At 39.9% G+C, this 20,147-nt stretch overlaps 1 protein-coding gene across 7 annotated transcripts in view; it reads right to left on the bottom strand.

Annotated features, from left to right (window-relative positions):
• The window catches only part of MDM1 (Mdm1 nuclear protein), a 28,188-nt gene extending 9,659 nt beyond the window's left edge, over window positions 1-18,529 (bottom strand). Inside the window, exons 1-9 of one of the 7 annotated variants that reach the window (XM_069773637.1) lie at window positions 18,243-18,528; window positions 17,011-17,116; window positions 14,288-14,649; window positions 13,704-13,838; window positions 11,443-11,598; window positions 9,252-9,385; window positions 6,996-7,095; window positions 919-957; window positions 372-547 (exon numbers count right to left, since the gene is read on the bottom strand). In XM_069773637.1, the coding sequence (XP_069629738.1) occupies window positions 372-547; window positions 919-957; window positions 6,996-7,095; window positions 9,252-9,385; window positions 11,443-11,598; window positions 13,704-13,838; window positions 14,288-14,649; window positions 17,011-17,116; window positions 18,243-18,398 (1,364 nt within the window). In that variant the 5' untranslated portion in view covers window positions 18,399-18,528. Of the gene's footprint in view, window positions 1-371; window positions 548-918; window positions 958-6,995; window positions 7,096-9,251; window positions 9,386-11,442; window positions 11,599-13,703; window positions 13,839-14,287; window positions 14,650-17,010; window positions 17,117-17,630; window positions 17,749-18,242 lie in introns of those variants that run through there. The other 6 variants (XM_069773639.1, XM_069773640.1, XM_069773638.1 and 3 more) reach the window with 6 other exon arrangements.
• Window positions 18,530-20,147: the final 1,618 nt, after the last annotated feature.

The following is a 20,147-nucleotide window of genomic DNA, read 5'->3' as shown; positions in this document are numbered from 1 at the left end:
GCTAAATATGCATTCGTGGAGAATTACAAAGGAGTATCTTCCTCTTCTTTCAGAAGACTGGACTGCGCCTCATTTTCTATTTGAGCACAGATCAACTGATGTATCTGTGAAAAGGTAAATGCCCTCATCTGTTCCAGAGAATTTACATATCACAGAAACACAGAACAGCCCAGGTTGGAAGGGTCTTCGAAAGACCATCTGGTCCAACCTTTCTTGGGGAAAGGGAGCCTAGATGAGATTACCTAGCACCCTGTCCAATCGCATCTTGAATACAGTCAAACATCCAAGATCTCACAGCTATGCTAAGCCTATATTCAGCATTTTGCTCTGTTTCAAAGCTACAGAATAACAGGCAGGAATGACCACCTTACCCGGCAAGATCTAGTGCTCTGATGTTGTTGCTGATGCCTTCTTCTGAACTGGAATTTGAGGACACATCCCAAAGACTGTTATTATCGGACAGGATCTGATTGAGATGGTATCGGGAGAAGTGTGTTCCTTCTACTCGTTGCCTGTAAGCTTTTGCTCTTTCTCGAAGTTCTCTCACCTGCACATCAAGGTTTCATAAGTTGCATGTCTGTTTAAAGTTCACTAATAGGCTATAACATTATAACATATTTGCATTAGCTAATGGCAGCCAAAGGAGAAAGGCAAGTTACTCATAATACAGGGCCACCCACAGCACTAACATTGCATGCCGCAGTAAATGCAACAAAAGGAAAGAAAAAATAACAAAAGCGTGTATTTAGTAAGCATGTTTGAGCCATGAAGCCAAAGCAAAATTGTCATTTACTCATTCAATGAGCACAAAAAGTTATGCAGCAACTATGAATAAGTGTAGTGCTGGATTCTAGTTTTTCCATCAGCGCTCAGACACAGTGCTCCAAACATTCAAACAGGAACTTAGATGCAACCAACCTCCATATACCACATGGAATTTAAGGTGTTTTGAGATGCCTAAGGAGAGGAATACAGAATTATTTTAAGATTTCTTATTTTTCTCTCAACACCGTATTGTTATTATCACCCTTGTAACATTATTTCAGTCTAAGTAAGAAATTAAGTACTAAAAACCTGTCAACATAGCTCTATACTGCCTCCCTGAGATTCAGTAAAAAGCTGTAAAACAAATACATCAGCACTGGTATTTCACCAGTCTTTGCCAAGCTTGCAGAAGTTAGTTTAGATTTCTAAGCCTTAACACTCAAAAATACATTCATCACACACAAATTTATGATTATTTCAAGTCAATAGGTCTATGTGCATGTGTAATACTGAGTTTGTATGCTGTGAACACCACAACTGTCTCTAGCTACATTAATCTTATCTCAGTGAGGAGGTGATGATTATGTAAGAACTCTTGGTGCTTCTGTATGTAAGACATAATATCAAAAGCATTCCTTCTAGGCTATCAGTAACTGTAAGAATGAGATGTCAGGTTTAGCCTTAAAAAAAAAGTGGTAAGCCCTCTCTTTAGATGTTATACTGCTGATTTTACACCATCATTTTTATGGTTAAAACTATTTCAACACTCACACTGTCTTGTGTCCTTCACCCAAACACAACTGAAGTGCAGGAAGAGAAAGCAACAACAAAAGTTCTATGTTTAAATGATCAAAAATAACTTTGTGATATTGTTGTGTGAATTCTGGCTCACTAAAAATGGCTCACAGGAAATAAGTATTTTGTCAAAGAGCAGGAAAGTAATACTGACACCTCCTCTAGCACATTTTCATAGCTTTTCTTATTTATTCTTCTTTCATGTTAGATTTCACATCGTTCTTCCAGCAAGGAACAGAGTTAAGTGGGCCAAATTCCGCTAAACCCCCTAAAAGTAACTGGATGTAGCAGATGGAAATCTACTTAGCCCACACTAGCTAACATCTCACAATATGACCCAATAAACTTCCAAAGAATAGCCCATTAAAATATATACTTATTATTTTAAGATGAGAGTTTAAAGTTTGAGGTGCAATTGATCTACTGGATTATTCACTTTAAGTAGAAGAATGAAAAATTAATTATGATAGCCACAACAGAAGGAATATAAATCCAGAGCAACAGGACACTGCAGGGGGAGGAAGAATACTATGTCTCCAGCAAATTGTGAAGTACAAAGGACAATCGTCTCCTCCAGTGACTCAGCAGGCAGCATTATCTCAGCAGGACACAGGCCCCAGAGAGTCCTACTGTGATTGTGAATTGCCCACATTAATTTTTCAAAAGCATAATTCAAAGAGATTTTTTTTCATTTGACTGCTGAAAAGCAACCCTTAACAATATATTGTAGAGGTCTAAGAGTAATCGCTACAGCTAAGGTCATATCAGGATTCCATTACAGCCTTTGCCTGTTTGGGCTCAGAACTTCAGAAAGTCTGCTTTGGACACAAAGTTACACATGTGCAGTCACAGCTGAGGGAGAAACTAGACTGAATCAGTCAGAGCTTATCATCTAATCACGTATGCAAAAGATGTTCTGTAGGCACCTTCAGCGGGGGTGAGTCTCAACAAGCCATCAGAGGCAGAGGTTAGGTACAGCTTTGAAGAACATTTCTCTTCATGTGAGTGCATTAGTACAGGAACATGCATGGAATCATGTAGAAACCAAAAGGACTGTTGGGCAGCCTATACTGTGAATGGCCAAAGTACCTTTGTTGCTTTACAGTAACACCGATGCACTTGACACTTTTTCCAAGTAATGAATACTTTCATTAATCTGCTCTTTACATATTTATCAAATGGCTAGATTCTTTTTTATGTCTGAACTGTGAATGAAATATTTTATTCAGTCCTACTCTTTTAGCCATGCTGGATCCCATCCTGTAGTTCTTAAAACAAAAATATTGATAGATGCTTAAAAAAAAAAAAAAAAAAAAAAGCCTGGCCAAGGATCAGGTCTATCAGCATTTGTATTCTTGTATTAACAGATGGTTTAAGAATTAACCTTGGTTTTCTTCCAGCCTGTCTTGAAGACCGGAAAATTCCAAGCTTTAATATTGCTCTTTGTTTTCACTACACCCAGAACTTCTTTTTGAAGAGTTAAAACCCTCAATGATATATATGGAAATATTAACAAGACAATAGCAAATTAAAAAAACTCTATATAGAAAAAATCCCACACACTACCACATTTACACAACCTAAATATTATTCTTTGTCTACTAGCAAAACTGGTTTGATATGCTGTACTGGCTTTGGCTGGGATACAGTTACATTTCTGCAGAGTAGCTTGTATGGGGCTATGTTTTGGATTTGTGCTGAAAACAGTGTTAACACACTAATATTTCAATTACTGCTGAAAGGTGCTTACACAGCCTCAAGGCCTTTTCTGCTTCTCAGACTGCCCTGCCAGCGAGCAGGCTGGGGGGGGGCACAAGGATTTGGGAGGGGACACAGCTGGGACAGCTGACCCCAACTGACCCAAGGGATATTCCAGACCATATGACATCATGCTCAGCATATAAAGCTGCGGGAAGAAGAAGGAAGGGGGACATTTGGAGTGATGGCGTTTGTCTTCACAAGTCACCGTTAGGTTTGATGAAGCCCTGCTGTCCTGGAGATGGCTGAACACCTGCCTGCCCATGGGAAGAGGGGAATGAATTCCTTGGTTTGCTTTGCTTGCATGCACAGCTTTTGCTTTACCTATTAAACTGTCTTTAGCTCAACCTATGAGTTTTCTCACTTTTACCCTTCCGATTCTCTCCCTCATCCCACTGGGGAGGAACGAGCGAGCGGCTGGCTGGGGCTTGGCTGCCTACTGTGGTTAAACCATGACATATGCTTACAGGCATGTGATTTAAAGTCTGAGAGGAGAAATCCAGGTAATTCCATTTATAAAAGTCTCTTCTACAAGAATTCATACTAGGATCTAATGTAGGTATGCATACATTAAAAAGTGCATGTAATCTAAGCACATTTGTCATCAATAAAACATTTGTTATTATAGTCTTAAAATTAATTTGGTTCTTCCAGCTACCCAGCACAACTCTTCTGTTTAGAAGGCCCTAAAAATCCTAATAATTCTTTTTTGAATTCTTCATGCCTACTCCCAAGTGACTTCCTTCTAGTTTCCTCTGCAATTCCCTTGTCAGCAAGACAATCTCCATGGAAAAGTCAGACATATCCAAACCACATATCTACAGAGTGGGAATTTCTTTGTTTCTCATACGTTCTAATTAAATGCCGCATGTATTTACTTCCTACACCTCTCAAACACAACCTAAAAAGGATCCTGCCTGGTAAAGCAGAACACGCATCCTTCACTTGCAGTCTCCTCACTCCTTCCCTTGACTCTGCTGCAGTGACTCCTCCCAGCTGGCTGTGCCGCAAACACAACCTACTCCAAGGCAACGTGCCCCTTTCCCCTCTCTTGCCTACCAGTCAGTTGCTCTTGAAGCTGAGCACTGCTCCTGACTGTTTTGAATGCTACTGATGCAACATCCAGTCTCCAGACAAAGGCCTTACATGCCAGGAAAATGACATAATATTCTACAGAAACATTCTGTATACTGCTTACAGTCAGGCTGCATGCAATAGTTTAGATTGCTCTACAGCCTTAGTGATGGTAAGACTAAGTCTAATGCATATATCAATACATATAAAAAATAAAAATATTGCTTGGTTTTAGTCCTCTAACATTCTCATGAGGCTGTTTTCACAGAATGGATTATGTCACGCATGCATACACAAAATCTGATTATGAATTATCTCAAACTACAATATACTTTAAACTTTGAGACCTAGTTCTCAGTATTTCATATATATTCAATATAGATTTCTTTTTGCCTAAAAAGAGAAATAAAATGACGTGCTAGATCAAGTCCAGTGAGAAAACATAAAACCGAACACTACCGCACTACGCCAGCAATTCGCAGAGAATGTTATTTCCAAAATCTCAAAGTCCAATACCCTAGAGCCATCTGCTCCGGCTCTGTCTTCCACATCAGCTTGGTCTCAACTGATAAGGAAACTCACATTTCCAAGTATTTGCCACACATTTAGCAACACAGTGTCTTGTGAAGGTTCCCTCTATCAGCTGGGAGAAGCCCAAGTCACTTCAGTGAAATCTGACAGTTACAGAACTAGCTCTAGCAGTTTCTTTGCAAACTACTAAAGGTTTTGATTTACTTGACTAATTCAGGAAACCATACTCAATAATCCTGCTCAGAAATCCTATGGTCCTGAAGCTGTTCAGCATTTTCAGAGGTCTGTCAAACGGGTTCCTATACAGTATAATACTGATCATAGTTACTGAATAAACTACATGAAAATACTTAGATTGGCTGAAACTTGCAAAAGAAATTCTTAATTTTGTGTTGTGTACGACTGAATTCAGCTGACCACTTTGAATGGATTCAGCATGGCAAGCTAATAAGCTGATCTTGACTATCAAGCTGACCTAGGCTGATATGTACATTGGCATTTTCCTTGTATTCCCTTGGAATCACCTAATTCTACATTTTGAAAACTTAACGCTTGTTACAACTGCACTGAACGTCAATGCTACAATCATCTGCTCCAAGAGACTGTTCTGCATGATGCCGATTTGTAAGGGAAACAAAGCTCCCCCCTCACTTTGCATGTGTGGCGGTACATTTCTTTCCCCCTCCCCAGGCTGATTCACAAACTTGGGAAGGCTCGCTATGCCTTAGTGTAAGTGTAATGAGTCAGGCAGTTAAGCGACCCTTGACTGTGCCAGGAACTCTTACACAGCTAAGACAGGGAGGTATGCTGTGCGTCTCATGGACTCCTGCTACACGGCAGAGGCGGGGGACAGGAGTAGAGATAGCTAGTTCTCATAACAACCTGCAGCCAGCTCTCTCTCATAACAACCTTGAGACATTACAGTCCTCCCCTGACAATCTTGGAGCATCCCGTATCTGTTATAAGCTATTCTCAGTCTCGGAATTTTCCAGCGCAGCTGGGATTCCAGCAATTTGTTGATGACAAAAGTCAATCATCTCCCGAACCTACAAGCAGTGGTACGAAGCGAGACCCTTTGAGCATTCCTGGACTGCAGCAGGCTGTGACCAGCATCTCCCTCTGAGCAGGATGCCTCTCGGAACTCTTCAGCTGGCAAAGATCAGAGGTCTGTGGCCAAAAGCCAACAGGACCGGGGCTGATACTCTCCGCTCCCTGAGGCTCAACCCTTCGCCCATTGAGAAGGATGCTGAAGCATTCAACGTGAATATTTTCACTGAACTCGAAGGGAATTTTTAACAGGTATACCTCTTTTAATTGCTTATGTATCTCTCTTAGTGCCTTTATGCACATGTGTGTGTACTATTTCAGTCGTGATTTTTTTCAATTGTGAGTGAATTTTAGGCTGCTATTATAATCCCTTTAGACATAAACCACTGACTAAGTCTGGGACTAGGAGTCAGTCCAGCCACACCTAGGCTCCAACAGGAATCTAGAAAGCAAGGGGGTCTTCTCTGAACCTTGTGACTCAACAGGAGGGTCTCCCTTACCCTTTCCCACACTCCTGACCTTTGCACAAATCACAAGAAACTAATTCTTTGTAACATTCCCTTTTACCCTATTACATTTTTGGTCCCTATATACATAAGTTTAGTTTGATTCTAACTTAATTTTCCTGTGTGCATTTTATCCATGTAATAAGTAATAGAGTAAAACTTGCCACTGAATTCTCTGAGGTTGCACTTTCACATAAATTTCTATTAAATCATTTTCTTATTGCTCATACAATTGGGGGTGATTCTTTAAGCTATCTGAACCCCTCATTTCCCACCCCCAGGACAGCATGTCACATTAATATATTCTCTAAGTTACACTGTCTCTTTTTTTTCTTACTGCATATTATACTGGCTTGTCAGAACCTAATTTTCTTTGTATACTCACCTTTGGGAACTTCAGTCATTAGCATTACAATCTGAAAACTGTATCTTATAAACACCACAAGTCAAAGTTTTTTGCATACAAAAAAATCAAAATACAAAGCATACTCAGGCTTCAGATTTTTTAAGAATACTCACCTGGTTGGGAACTTTACTCCTGATTCGAGACCAAACTCCATCTTTGTAGAAATACTGGGCTGGCGACAAAAATTTTGACCTATATTCAGTGTTCATCTTCCTAAGAAATCAAGAATGAGGAGAGGAAAAAAAGACAGAAAGAGTAAAGCTTGATATCCAGAATGCTCTTTAAGAGCACTTTTAAAGTTCTATCAACAATCATAAGCATACTTGCACTTAAATGCCAGGGCTGAAATGCAAAAAACGCATGCTTTGAAACACAGCTCATCCATACCAACACAACTAGGAAAGCTATGAAAAAGGTCATTCACAGTTGGCAGCCCTTCAAGTAGTTACTCCTGTTGGTTTTTCCTCACAACCTTTCTACCAGAAGCTTTTGCCCTGACAGCCAAATCAGAAGAACATAATACACACATAAGCCTCAATTACTTCAACACAAAGTGAAGCATCTTGGTTTACGTCATTGATGAAGGTGCATTTAAGTAAAAATGCCTCGTCTGGCACTAATGTGTCCAAGACGTTTCTTTCTATGAATTCCACTCTAAAGGCGCTCTGCATATGGGTGGGGTGAACTGCTGGGGCTAGAAACGCCTGACTACCAGAACAATGGTCAGTATAATTTATTTATGTCCTACGGCCTTTGATCTTCAAAAGGCCTCAGTACTTGAAAAGATGGATTCATTTTGCCTTCTGCCACACACATACATACACAGACAAATTAACATCATCTAACCTATAGCAGGCAATAAGAAATACTTCAAGTCCTTAAGCACTGAACCGTGGATTTATCAGCCTAAATCTAAAAAGGTTTTTGTCTTTAATCTTGCTTCAGAACATTACTAACTTTATTTTAATATATACAGCACTGGGTGAAAAAGCCCTTTTTCAGTCCTTCTTCAGAAACAGATCCTAAAATCTGAAGTCAGAGAACAAAATGCACCTTGTAGAAAGAAAAATACCAAGGTAAAAAAACCTTTTATATTCAAAATTTCTTTCCATATGCCCCTTTCTTTGAAACTGACAGAATTCCTTCAGTTTTGGTTGCAAAACTAATGTATTAGCTCAAAAAACACATCACTGCTGTGCCTTGATCCCAGTCATTCTGCTGCAAAAGCAGGCCATGCAAGGCAGCTTGCATACAAAGTGACAGTCCTGCCTGCATATTGAGAACTTGCACATTTTGACAGCTATTTGCCCAGTGACTGTTTTGGAAACTTTTGTGCTGTGCTACCACACTGAAGATATAAGAGGCAGAAATTTGTCCTTAAATGAAAAAATCACAGCAAATTATGAAGAATTTTACACACTACTCACTGCAAAATTGACTACAATCTACTATGTCAAAGAGCTACGAAAACCAGAGTTAAAGGTTTTAACTACACTATAGCCACTCACCTTTTCATAAAGCAATTTTACTTCATAGAATTTTGGGTGATCATTTTGTAATTATCTCCCAATAGCCAACAGCATTCAGACCTAGGTAAGTCTCCTCTACCATCTTTAATCTAATGCCTTAACACTGCCAGAAAGTCATGTGAATGAAAGCAATCACTGGGACATTAAGCACAAAGATGGCAGAGATGGATTAATTTAAGCATTTTAAAACCTACACCCATTCTGGGTTTTTATTTCTCTTGGTGTATCTCAGATGTGTAGAAAATGGAAACATGAGTTCAGTTCCTGCAATGTAGGTATGTGGCAGAAGAAAAAGGTACTTTGATAGCACTCAGTAACATACAATTTCATTTTGTTTCCATGTTTGTCAGGTTACCCTAAATGGGACAGATTTCTTTACTTCCCTTTACCTCATGTGTTTGCTTTTGTTACTCTGGGACAGAAGGTGGTACAGACTAGAAAAAGCAGACATCAGTTACAATCATCACAGTTTTAAGGAGTGGAACAAGCACAGGAGAGTAGTTTGAAAGGTGACTACAACTTTCAAAACACTCGCTGAAAGTCTAGTAGCAGCACTGCACCAATTAAATTTCATTCATGTTGAATTTATTAATAATATTATTACTGCATCAGAAGGTTCAAGAGAATGAGTGTGGTTACACAGCTTCCACTTCCTCTGCCCAGGGAAGGGGATGGAAATTAACACCAGGTTTAGATGTACCCAGAGGAAGCTCAATCCCAGCACTACAAGGCGGCATCTGCCCTGCAACTGTAGCATGGCATGGTTAAAGGTCCATCGGTCTAAACACTAGGCTGCTGTACACCTATTCACTAGGCTAGGTTTTCCTATTTCATACATACCCACGACTTGTATGTAAAGAGAGGGGCTTTGGACTGATATGTTGCTTATTTTTTTGTTTAGGATGTTTCTGTTCTGATTTCCCTTGTTTTGCTGCATCTTCTGCTGGCTTTTGAAATGGTTCTTCCCTCTTACTCTAAGGCAAAGATAATTTTAAAAATACCACATTAGCTAACAATCTGAAAACCCTCATATTCCTTTTGACATCAAGCTTTTGCAAAAAGTTAATTTATTATAGCGTTAGCTGTTTTGCATATTTAATACAAACAAGAATATTACATTCTTTTGTTAATACAAAAATAAACTAGCAAAATGCCAAAGCTAAGATTCTGAGTGCAACATCCATTTAGTTAGTTGATCCATTTTGTACACTTTACAAAATGAATTTAACATGAAACAGAAATAAAATAATACGATACCTGCGCATTCTAACCCGAGTTGTGTAAGACTTAACATGTATATTTCTGGGATTTGTAATAAATAAGAAACCAAAAACTCTTAGCTTTATAGTCAAGCAATATAAACCAATTTATAATAAACCAAAAGGCAAATGTTTAATTTGCTGCCATTCTGCTTTATAAAGGGTCAGATTGACTTGTTCAGTTTTCACACTAAAGGGGTTTTTTTCATGCTTGTTTTATCCTCTTGGAAATCTCATGCATGATTTCTGATTCTGCTAGAGATCTTTACAGATATTGTTCAAATTCAAGGAAAAAAAAAAAAAAGGAAAGCAAAATAAAAAAAAGCCCACCAAAATCCCCCAAAATTTTTTCAAGATATTCATCGGAGAAGAGATGTTGGTATAAATAAAAAGTGTTTCAGATGCTTTCACCAAAATTCCCTTCTCATGTCTTCTCTTCCTTTACTTTATTAGCTCTCTTGGGAAAACATAACCTGAATTTCCAGTGTTAAAAACAAAGAAATGCTTCCCATGCCTTTCAAGCTTTCCTCACATCTGCTAGAAGAGGCAAAAGGGGACATAAATTTCCTCATTCCCAGATTTAAAGCACTGGGCAGGTCTGAGTTTTAAATGATAAACCCTCCAAGCCAACAATCATCTTTAAGAACCTCCAATGTACCAATGGCTTAAACTGAGCCACAGGCACTCCATGTTAAGTATGCATTTTGCTCAGTAATGGTCTTAGTGAACATGTTGTCTGATAATGGCTCTTTCTGTTTATCAAGGAACAGAGATGGATACTGAAGAGGCTCATACATGGTCCTTTTACCTGAAGGATGATTAGCTAACCTGCAGGAATTCAGACAACACTACACTTGGCAGCTTGCTACAAAAACAGACACTCACATGTCCACCTTGCAAAATAGGTTAGCTGTCATGCAGCCTAAATTGCTCTCGCCTATTTTTAAAAGGTCTCAACCTGAAACAATTTCTTTTCATTAAACGTATTTGGTAGAATGGCCATAGCCATGTTTCCTAAAAGTCCACTTAAATTTGTTCAAGCCAAGAGCAAAACAAGGAAATGCAAGGCCTCAGACAGCCAAATCACTTTCATAAAAGACATTTTAATGTTTTGAACTGAGTAACAGAGCCTATGCAATGTCCTGTTATAGCCCTCTCCTAAACACAATTACTCACCTTTCAACTTATCAAGGCAAAGGGAAATTAATTGTAACCTTTCCTCCGTGTTTCTTCAAATTACAACTATTGGCTGAAAATCAGTTCTAACTGTGGCATCTTCCATACATCAAAATATTTTTTTTAATTCACACTATGTACACTATATCTGATTTATGAGATCCAAAAAGTTCCAGACCTCCCATCCAGCCCTCCTGCATACCAAGAGACTGCACTGGTACCAATGAGAGTATAAATCAGAGATCTAGATTTCAGAAACTATCCTAACAACCAGAAACAAAGTTTCAACTAAAAAAAAAAAAAAAAACCACCCACACTTGAAAACTCATAAATTAAGGTGACAGGAAAAACACACTTAAAATGTCATTGTAAACTGAACAAATGCACTACAGAAACTACAGAACCCACTACAGAAATCCGTAAGAGCAAACAGAGCTGTACAGTGTTAAGTCTTTTATAGCAAAACCACTACTGAGTCCAGTGTCATTAGCAACAGCTCTAAACTAAAAAAATTCAAAATAAACCCACCCCTGCATTATAGAAAAGAACAATCAAAATTATATAAGTATACTAATGCCTTTCTTTTAGGGCTTTACTTGTTCACAAACTGGAAATTCCTTCTCTTCTGAACCACCTCTTTCTTGTGGACCCTTAACGGGAGGAGACCCTTTGAAATTTCTCTCATGTGCAGTTTCAGAAGTAATTGCAGGAGATTTAAATGGAGGTATGGATTTACTTGTGTTGCTAATAACCTGGGGGGGAAAGAAAACAACAACAACAACAACAAAAGTGTGATTTGCTTACCTTCAGGCTAAATTTTCAAAATCACTTAACCACTTCAAGTAAATACACTCACATAAGAGGAGAGGCGGTCACGTGTACAAATACAGCAAGTGCAGACTAATTAACTTCCAGGACAAATTAAAGAGAAACTTATTTGATAGAAATACATTTAAAAGCATACAAGTCAGATGCAGTTAAACCTGTGGTCAAATGCTGTTCTTACTGAAGTTCACTAACAGAGATTTTATTCATTTGGGAAGACAGTTCACCTTGAGTTGTATGTAGGATCCTATTTTTTAAAACATATGCCATTAAACTTCCCTGTGAGTCCTCAGTACACGCCTAGTCCACAAGTAACAGACAACTGTTCTGTGTTTTAAAACTGGAAGCTTAGGGCTTGCATAATTTGAGCTATCCACTATTTTTCAGTCAATACGGTATTATAAACCAAGGTGGAGAATTTTCCTAATACACAGTCAGGTATCATCTCCTCATGGGGTGCTGAATTAAAAGACCATGTCCTATGTCACAAGCATACATTTTCCCCAGCTTTGCTAAGAGAGTTTAGGTCTGACTTATAACCTGACTTGGATAACTTTGATATTTTCACAGAACCTCTTCAAGGGAAAGGTATTGTCAGTATTCAGCGTTAGGTATATTCTCCATTATATCAATAGCAATCAAAAAAATATCAGTTTGTTAATATGTATAACTTTTATCATGAAATTCTAATCTTAAGTTTAGAACCTGCAAACATTTATACATATTTAGATTGTCTCTAAGTTCTATTTATCTAAGGATTTATAGTGCCTATAGACTTATTCTTACAGCTTCTTATTCTGTATAAGCTGTGAAAAAAAGGTTTTAGATTTCAGTGTTTCTTCTGAAATAGCACAATGTTCAAAAGCATCAGTAATTAAATTATCAAACTGATTTCTAATAGAATCAAATGGAATTCTCTACAAAATTTTCTGTAAGGTGACTTTCTGTGATCTGCCTCTTCCTCAAATGGTCCTTTGACTTCTATACTGTTGTCATGCATTTCAGTGAGTTTTCCTTGGATAAGGGACTGCTGGGAAACAGGTATCTCACAGTAAGTCAACCTGCTTGGCATTCCAGCAGAAAAAGACAGGACAGTGATCAATCCTGGTTATCAACATTTATTGCCTCTGAAAGCTGTTACTGAACAAATCTGCTACCTGTGGGTAAAAACAGAGAGCTCACCATCTGCAGTAATCCCATTAATGTATATGCTCCTAGTGAAGAAACAGAAGATAAAATAAAAGCAAAGTGCCTATTTTATACTGTAAAATGACCAAAAGATGGACTGAGTCTCTGAAGTCCTGATCCCAGTAACAATGAATTGAAAACACAAAGCAGTCTCACAATCAGAGTTACTCTGTGGCCTGATTAGAAATAGCAGTATTTCCAATCCTACAAAGTCCCAAAACTCATGAGATGTATTAAAATGCCACAAGAGTATCTTAAAATCAGAGGATTCCACTTTTAAATATAAACAGTTCTCATGAAAGAAAAAAACACTACAGAGGCGCACTTTAGAGCTTGGAAGTATATATGCACAAAGATGGAGACTGAGAATAAGAAACTGTGGTAACCCATAAAAGACCATGAGAATAAATAGTGAAACCTGAATGATTTCAGTGGCAAGACATGTTGTTAAAATACAGAACACCTGAATATTCCTCTGTTGATTAGCTATATGCTAGATAACATAAAAATTATAAAAATGAAGGGTAACATTGAGTAGGATCTTAGTGCTCCTAAGGTAACTTAATGCAAACGGAAAAAAATGGTCCTGTTAGAAAGGATGGAATACAACCAGGGATAAGGAAAATGAGTAATTAGACCTGACTACAATAAAGAATCACAGGGAAACAAATCTAATTATACTGCACTTCTGTGTATCGAGAGAAAAAAAAAATAAATCACGTAACAACATTCAAGTTTGTCATTCCCCTGCCAAAAGAGAAAGAAAGGAAATCTTGGAAGGTAAGCAACTTTGCTGATATATAAAAGAAAGTATTCATTTACTTTCTGGATTCTTTAAAGTTACCTGTTCAGCTGCAAGTATTGGTGACTTTTCATGAGGACTCTTCCAAACAAATTGGCTTTGATATTCAGAATTTCTGGGAAAAGTATTTAAACGTGAAATATTCATGCCTGCTTTCCTCTGAAGGACTCTGTGAAGCTGACAACATGAAAAAAGAAAAAAAATAACACCAGTTGTTCCCTTTCCTACAATGTTTTGCAAGTCAGATATCTTTCAATGCACACCTTCAAACCAATGGTTTGGGTTTTGGTTGTATGAATTAAATGAACGCAAAGTACATTTTCTCATTATAGCCAACAACCCCAAACAGTCTATATATTATTGGCTAAATCCTTGTTTAGCTGAAATCAATAGGGATGGCACATGAAGGGCATTTCCTATTGACCTAAGTGGAACCAAAATCTGGTCTCAAAAGTACTGTTCTCCCAACAGAGAAGCTACAACATAGAATATCAAAACACAGAACTAAGAAGAGAGTTAGACAACAAAGGCTGGTGTATGTGCATTAAATTACCCTAAGTATCAGATTAGTAATTTTTATATTGGTCAATTAAAAAAAAAAAAAAAAAAAAAAAATCTTCCCTTACCCCATTACCCATTTTTTCTAATTCCTTTTTTGGAGATGAAAGTGCTTCATTTTGATTTGCTGAAGCTGCAGAAGGTGATCTCTTCATGTTGTTTTCTGCAAGGGCAAGGGCTGTTTCACCTTTAGAGTCTACTGAATGTGACCAAACTTCTCGGGGGAGTCTGGGTCCTTCTGGCGTTTCAATTTTTTCCTGATTCACATCATTGTTGTTGTGGTCTGTGTGCAACTCTGCAGTTCTAAGAACTTCAGTTTCAAGTGGGTCATTCAAATCACAATCTGCTGTCCATTCAAAGGACTTTGAAATCTGTGGATTATGGTAAGGTACCCTTCTCTTGGAAATGAAGTTTGGTTCTCTCGTGATTCCTGAAAAAGACATATTAGGTTTAATAAAAACATTCTACTGAAGACATAATATGACTCTATTACCAGACTGAACTAAAAGTTTATCATACAACTGATTATTAGAAAAAACTATTTTAGTATCTTTGAGCAATGACAGCCTATGAATTACGGGCACGGTTGTGAAATTCTGTCTTCTTTCCCTGTCTGTGAATGCCTTTCTTTTCCACTAGAGACAGGAACATGGTGCTCCAGGACCATGTTGGATAAAACCCTATAAAGCAAATATGGCCAGAGGACAATCTTTTGCAAGTTGATTCTGGGAGCTGAACAACAACAAAATTAACACAGCCAGTGAAAAGAATGTGGTTCACAGAGAATAACCAACCTGCAGTGATAAAGTATGCCACAAACACTTCTCATTACACATACACAATACACCTTGCTGAACAGGTTCTCACCGATTGTGACAGGACAGTGACAGATTCCTATCCATCTAATACAACTGTGATTTAAAACCATCTCATATAGCTGGTGGCTTTTTACAGTACAAACAAAAAAACATTTCCAAAATTGTAAAAAAACTATGTAACAAAACCAGGTATCAAATTATTTTAAAGAATTGCTGGTCTTTACATGTGCAGATGAAAATAAAATTACCCCACTATTTTAAGAGGAGGATTGAATGACTGAACACATTTAAAGCAGGAAATCATAATCCAACTGCAATGTGCTCAACTGTGACGGAAAAACAAGTGAAGGCCCCTAACTGGCTGAAAAAAACACTTTCTAGGAGAGAGAGAAACTCCTATCTCACTAAAAAGCAATGTAGAGAGAACAACCAACAGTGAAAGATATACAGAATGTCTGGATGTCCGACTACACATACAGGTGGTAGGAAACAACCTCAGTGGAAAAACACTGGAAAAGTAGCAGGAAGGAATGCAGAGCACCTGCAGCTGTTAACTTTTTGTGGTGATGTTCCAAGTCATTCTTAAAACTACCAACTATGTGTTTCAACAGGAAAAAACAGAAGTGAATTATCAATAACAACCTGCAAGTCCTATGAGGTGTCAAGAGCAACATTTGAAGATGTAGATGGTTAAATGACCAGAAAAGAGGTGGGAGTGAAAATGAACACAAAGGTGTACAAAAACTATACCAAGGATGCACAAAAACACTGCTACAACATGAGGAGGAGAAACTGCTGTATTGCTAACTTAGGACTTTATTGCAAGTCTTGTAAAATTTTCAGGGTTTTTTGACTTAAAAGAAGCATGGGTTACAATTTTAAAATGAAGTTAATGCGTTTGGATGTTTGGGTGTTTCAGAATTCGTGGAAGTTATACTTTTAAACACAGGTACCCATACACAGAGCCATGTGCTAGGGAAAGCAAGATTAAAGAAATATGTATTTTGCAGTAATGGAAGAAAGCAGTAATATATGTAACACACAAACTTTCGCATGACTGAATTATTTAATAAAATGTCTAGCATCTTGACGAAAAACAAACCCTACTCCCAGTGGTCAGTTCTTAATTACTACGCCGTAATTTAGAACACTTATCATACTATAGGAATGAATATATTGGACTCTAATTACACGGACTGCATAGTGCGGTTGCACTGAATTGCACAACTTTGTTAATCTGTCTTGTGCCACTACAAGAATTACTACATTTTACTGCTCCTTTTCAAAGCACTGCAGTTGTCATCACTCTCCAGCTTACTCCTATTCCTCAACTCCCTATGGGCCTTTCAATCCAGATGCTATTTCCTTTGTCTTCTACTTCCCAGCCCCACATTTTCCTGCCATGATAAAGTCTACAACCCCTAACTCCTAGACGACAGCATCACAAGCTTTTCCGTTTAATGCTCATGGGTTTGTTTTTTTTTCAGTTAGCTGTCCCTGTTAGTCTTCATAACAATTTCACTTTGTATCAAACTTTGCCCCAAGTTAGTCTCCTATTAGATACGGAATTTTACGTGGTGTTTCCATGCACCACAGGTAACCCAGTGCCTCCTCCTACACACCCTGTATGGGTTAACACTTCACCTGTGGTTCATGTTTGAGACTCAGCTTACACTGTATGTCAGAAACCACGTATTTTTCAGGTTTTATATCAACAGCACTAAGGTGAAAGCAAGTTTCAGTGCAGCCAGAAAGAATATGGCATTCAAAAACATATTCTTAAATGATGACCAGGAATATGCTTTTAACTATATAAAGTGCACAAAGTGCAAACGCTACCAGCTCACTGTGGCCGTGCGCTCAATCACAGCAAACCTCTCCAGGCCTCCTGTGGGCCAGGCTCATCCTTACCAGAGCCGGCTTGGACAGCGCCGGGGTTTGCAATTGGGGGTGCAGCTTTCAGGGGCGCTTACCAAACTGATCCGACCGAAGTCCTGCCCACAAGGATTTCTGCTGTTGGGACGGGCTACAAAACTCTGGGGTTTTCCATCTGAAGTTTCTCTTATATTCACTCAGTCCCTGCAGCAAACAGAGAGGTGTCTGTCAAGTGAGGGGTGCATGTCCTGCTTCTGCTGGGAACAGATCGCGGAGGGGAGAAACACCAACAAGGCCGCTGCGGGATTCAGCTAAGCCGGCGGGTTGCTCTGCATCTTCCAAACCCACCCCCCATCGAAGAGCAAAAACTACTTGATCGCTCTGCAGAACGAGTGTGGAATAATTTCAGGCACCAACAGGTATGCCTAAAACTGACTCGTATCTTCAAGCGAATAAAGCTTCAGAACAAACACAGCCTGAACCCTCCGCCCCCCGCACGACTGAACTCTTACGCTTTTTATTCACCGCCGCTCCTCAGCACAAGGGTCTCCCGCTTTACCGGCGGCACCCCAGAAACGGCTGCACCCCCTCCTTCTGCCGGCTGCGGGGGCCCGCCGGGCCCGCCGCTCTCCCCCCCGGCCCGGTGCCCCTCCACAGACCCCCCCGCAACCCGCACACCCCCGCACGGCCGCTGCCCGGGCGGCCCCCACCGCCTCACCCTGAAGCGCACGGGCATGGCGGAGCGCGGGCTGCCGGGCCGCGGCCGTCAACACCGCCGTTCCCCTGGCGAAGCCGCCGGCCCGGCCCGGCCCGCCTCGCCTCGCCTCTCCTCCCCGGGCGCCTGCGCAGTGGCCGCCCGGCGGGGGCGGGAAGCGCGGCTGTCGGCGGTCCGCTCCTTCCCCTCACGGCGCTGCCCTTCGGGGGCCATGTTGGCGGGGGGCAGTGGCCGCCTCACCTCACGGCGCTGGCCCTCGGGGGCCGTGTTGGCGGGGGGCGGCCGCCGCCTCGCCTCACGGCGCTGCCCCTCGGGGGCCGTGTTGGCGGGGGGCGGCCGCCGTGTTCTCCACAGGAAAAGCCTTTTCTCCCTGGCCTGTGGCGGGAGAACGGCGCCATATCGCCGGTGCAGCGTATCTGGGGAAGGAGGACGGGGAGGCGTGAGCGCCTACCGGCGGGTCAGTCAGTAGCGTCGGGCACTTGGCGCTACTGCAGGGCAAGGCCGGGGGAATTACTGGACGACTGGTTAAAAAAAAAAATATTACACGCCCACGCTCGCAGCATTGTGTTGGTGCAAAAATAAGAGTTTACAGAAAGGCAAAATAAGCTCCCTTACCTTTCTGGAGCCTGTGCGATGGCGTGCCAGCTGCCCGTCGTCCTTTGCCACCTCACCCGACCTCGCCGCACCCTCAGGAGACCCTAATCCACCTTCTGGTTCAGATCTTCCCTTGGGGCTCGCTTTTTTGACTGCCTTCCAGCTGCTTATTTCCATCCTGACTCTTCGTAGCAAATTAAAAATAATTGAGAGGGTGGTAAAAAAAAAGGGGGGGGGGGGGTAAAATAGATACACTAAACAAAATAAACGGCTCAGGCAATCTTTTTGAGTTCCCTCTGCCCGTGGCTGATGACCCTCCCTGTCTTTCTTCTTTATAGGGCTTGTTGCTGGTCACTGATGCCTCTAACGCAGCGTAAGCTTCTTGAGCAAGGGCTTTGTCACCTCTGCCCGCAAAGCACCCTGCCAGACATGGGAGGAATGATTTGGTGCCAGTCCCACTGACTTAAGCAGAGTTTAGGCCCAGTTGGACCCCGTATAAAAGGAGAGCAACGATTTTTTTTACCGTCGACACGAGGAAGGAGAGAGCACCAATCTGTAACGAAAGGCTTGCGAGCAAAGTAAAATGTTCTGCAATGTAAACAGTGGGGGAAGAAAAGGAATGAATGTGCTGCATCGATAGTGTTTCCAAGTTTCACACATCTTTATTAATAAATTTCAAGATCAAGAAAATAATTTTGTTATAATTTGCTTGCTGATTACACTTGAAACTGCTAGGTCCACCAAATAGTTTGTTTTGTTATTACAGTGGTTTATTTCATAACATTCAACCAGGTCTAGTTCTGCAAATTTTCTAAAGTAATGCGTAAACTTGTTACAGAATGTGAAAAGCCAGCTGGCAAACTCCTTGTTCAAAATACAGATTCCAGGTCTGCCAGGAATCTCTCCTCTTTGATATGTATGGAAACCAGGCCAAACATAATTTCAGTATGTTTTTAGGGTGTTTTCCAATTAACCAAACTATAATAATGCATTTAGAGATGGTTTGGGGCTGTCTGGATTCGGAGACGGGTTTGATTCTTTAATGCAGAAGCATAACATGACACCACACCATCCTGAAATGCAGGATATTATATTTCTTAACAATGTCTTTCCCTTTTTTTAAGATGAAGCAAAATAAATTATCCTGAAACAATGGAATTCACATTCCTCCATATGCACTGATTGATTTAAACTGCATTTTAAATCTTCTCCTTATAGCTAAGAGATAGGAATACCTGATGTGGAGGAAGCACTTTAGTAAATATGTCAACCACTGAGCTACTAGGATCTTTACCTCATGCTCTTTATCACTGCTGATGTATACTAGCTGCTTCAAGTTCAATGTATATACATTACTGAACACACAGTTATTCAAGGTAATATGATGTAAGAATGCTAAAATGCTTAGGCTGGTAAGAATATTTTCATATGAGTGCTGAATAAATAATGAAATCATAAAAATGGATCCATATGTGGAAAATGTTACAGTGCATTCACAAACTCATGGTCCTGAAAAGAAGGAAAAGATTGTTTCAGTTTTCTGGAAATAAACTAGCTGGGACTGATGTAAATGTGCATCCCTCAGTAACTGGTCTGTATTATTTATTGGATCCCATTGTTTATAAAAATAAGCATTTAAAGCTTGTGTTGCTACATAACACATTTAAGTAGTTTTGAGTTCAAGTCACTTCACATTTCTATAACACTTGAGAGGTTGAACATCTTCCTCCTTTATTTCCTATAAAGGAAATTATAGTGTTTTATTTTCCCTTACTGATACCTACTCCAGATTTAGATCTTCTTGTTGCTGTTCTTGAAATGAATCAACAGATGTGGTTTCTCTTGCAAAACCACATATGAAAATTCTTTTAATTTTTTATACATATAATTTCAAATGGATAATTTGTGACCCATATATTTTTCTTT

Source organism: Haliaeetus albicilla, chromosome 28 (genome assembly GCF_947461875.1).
Source record: "Haliaeetus albicilla chromosome 28, bHalAlb1.1, whole genome shotgun sequence".
Classification (NCBI taxonomy): domain Eukaryota; kingdom Metazoa; phylum Chordata; class Aves; order Accipitriformes; family Accipitridae; genus Haliaeetus; species Haliaeetus albicilla.
The sequence above is the reverse complement of the archived record's forward strand: the minus strand, read 5'-3'. Positions and strand labels throughout refer to the sequence as shown.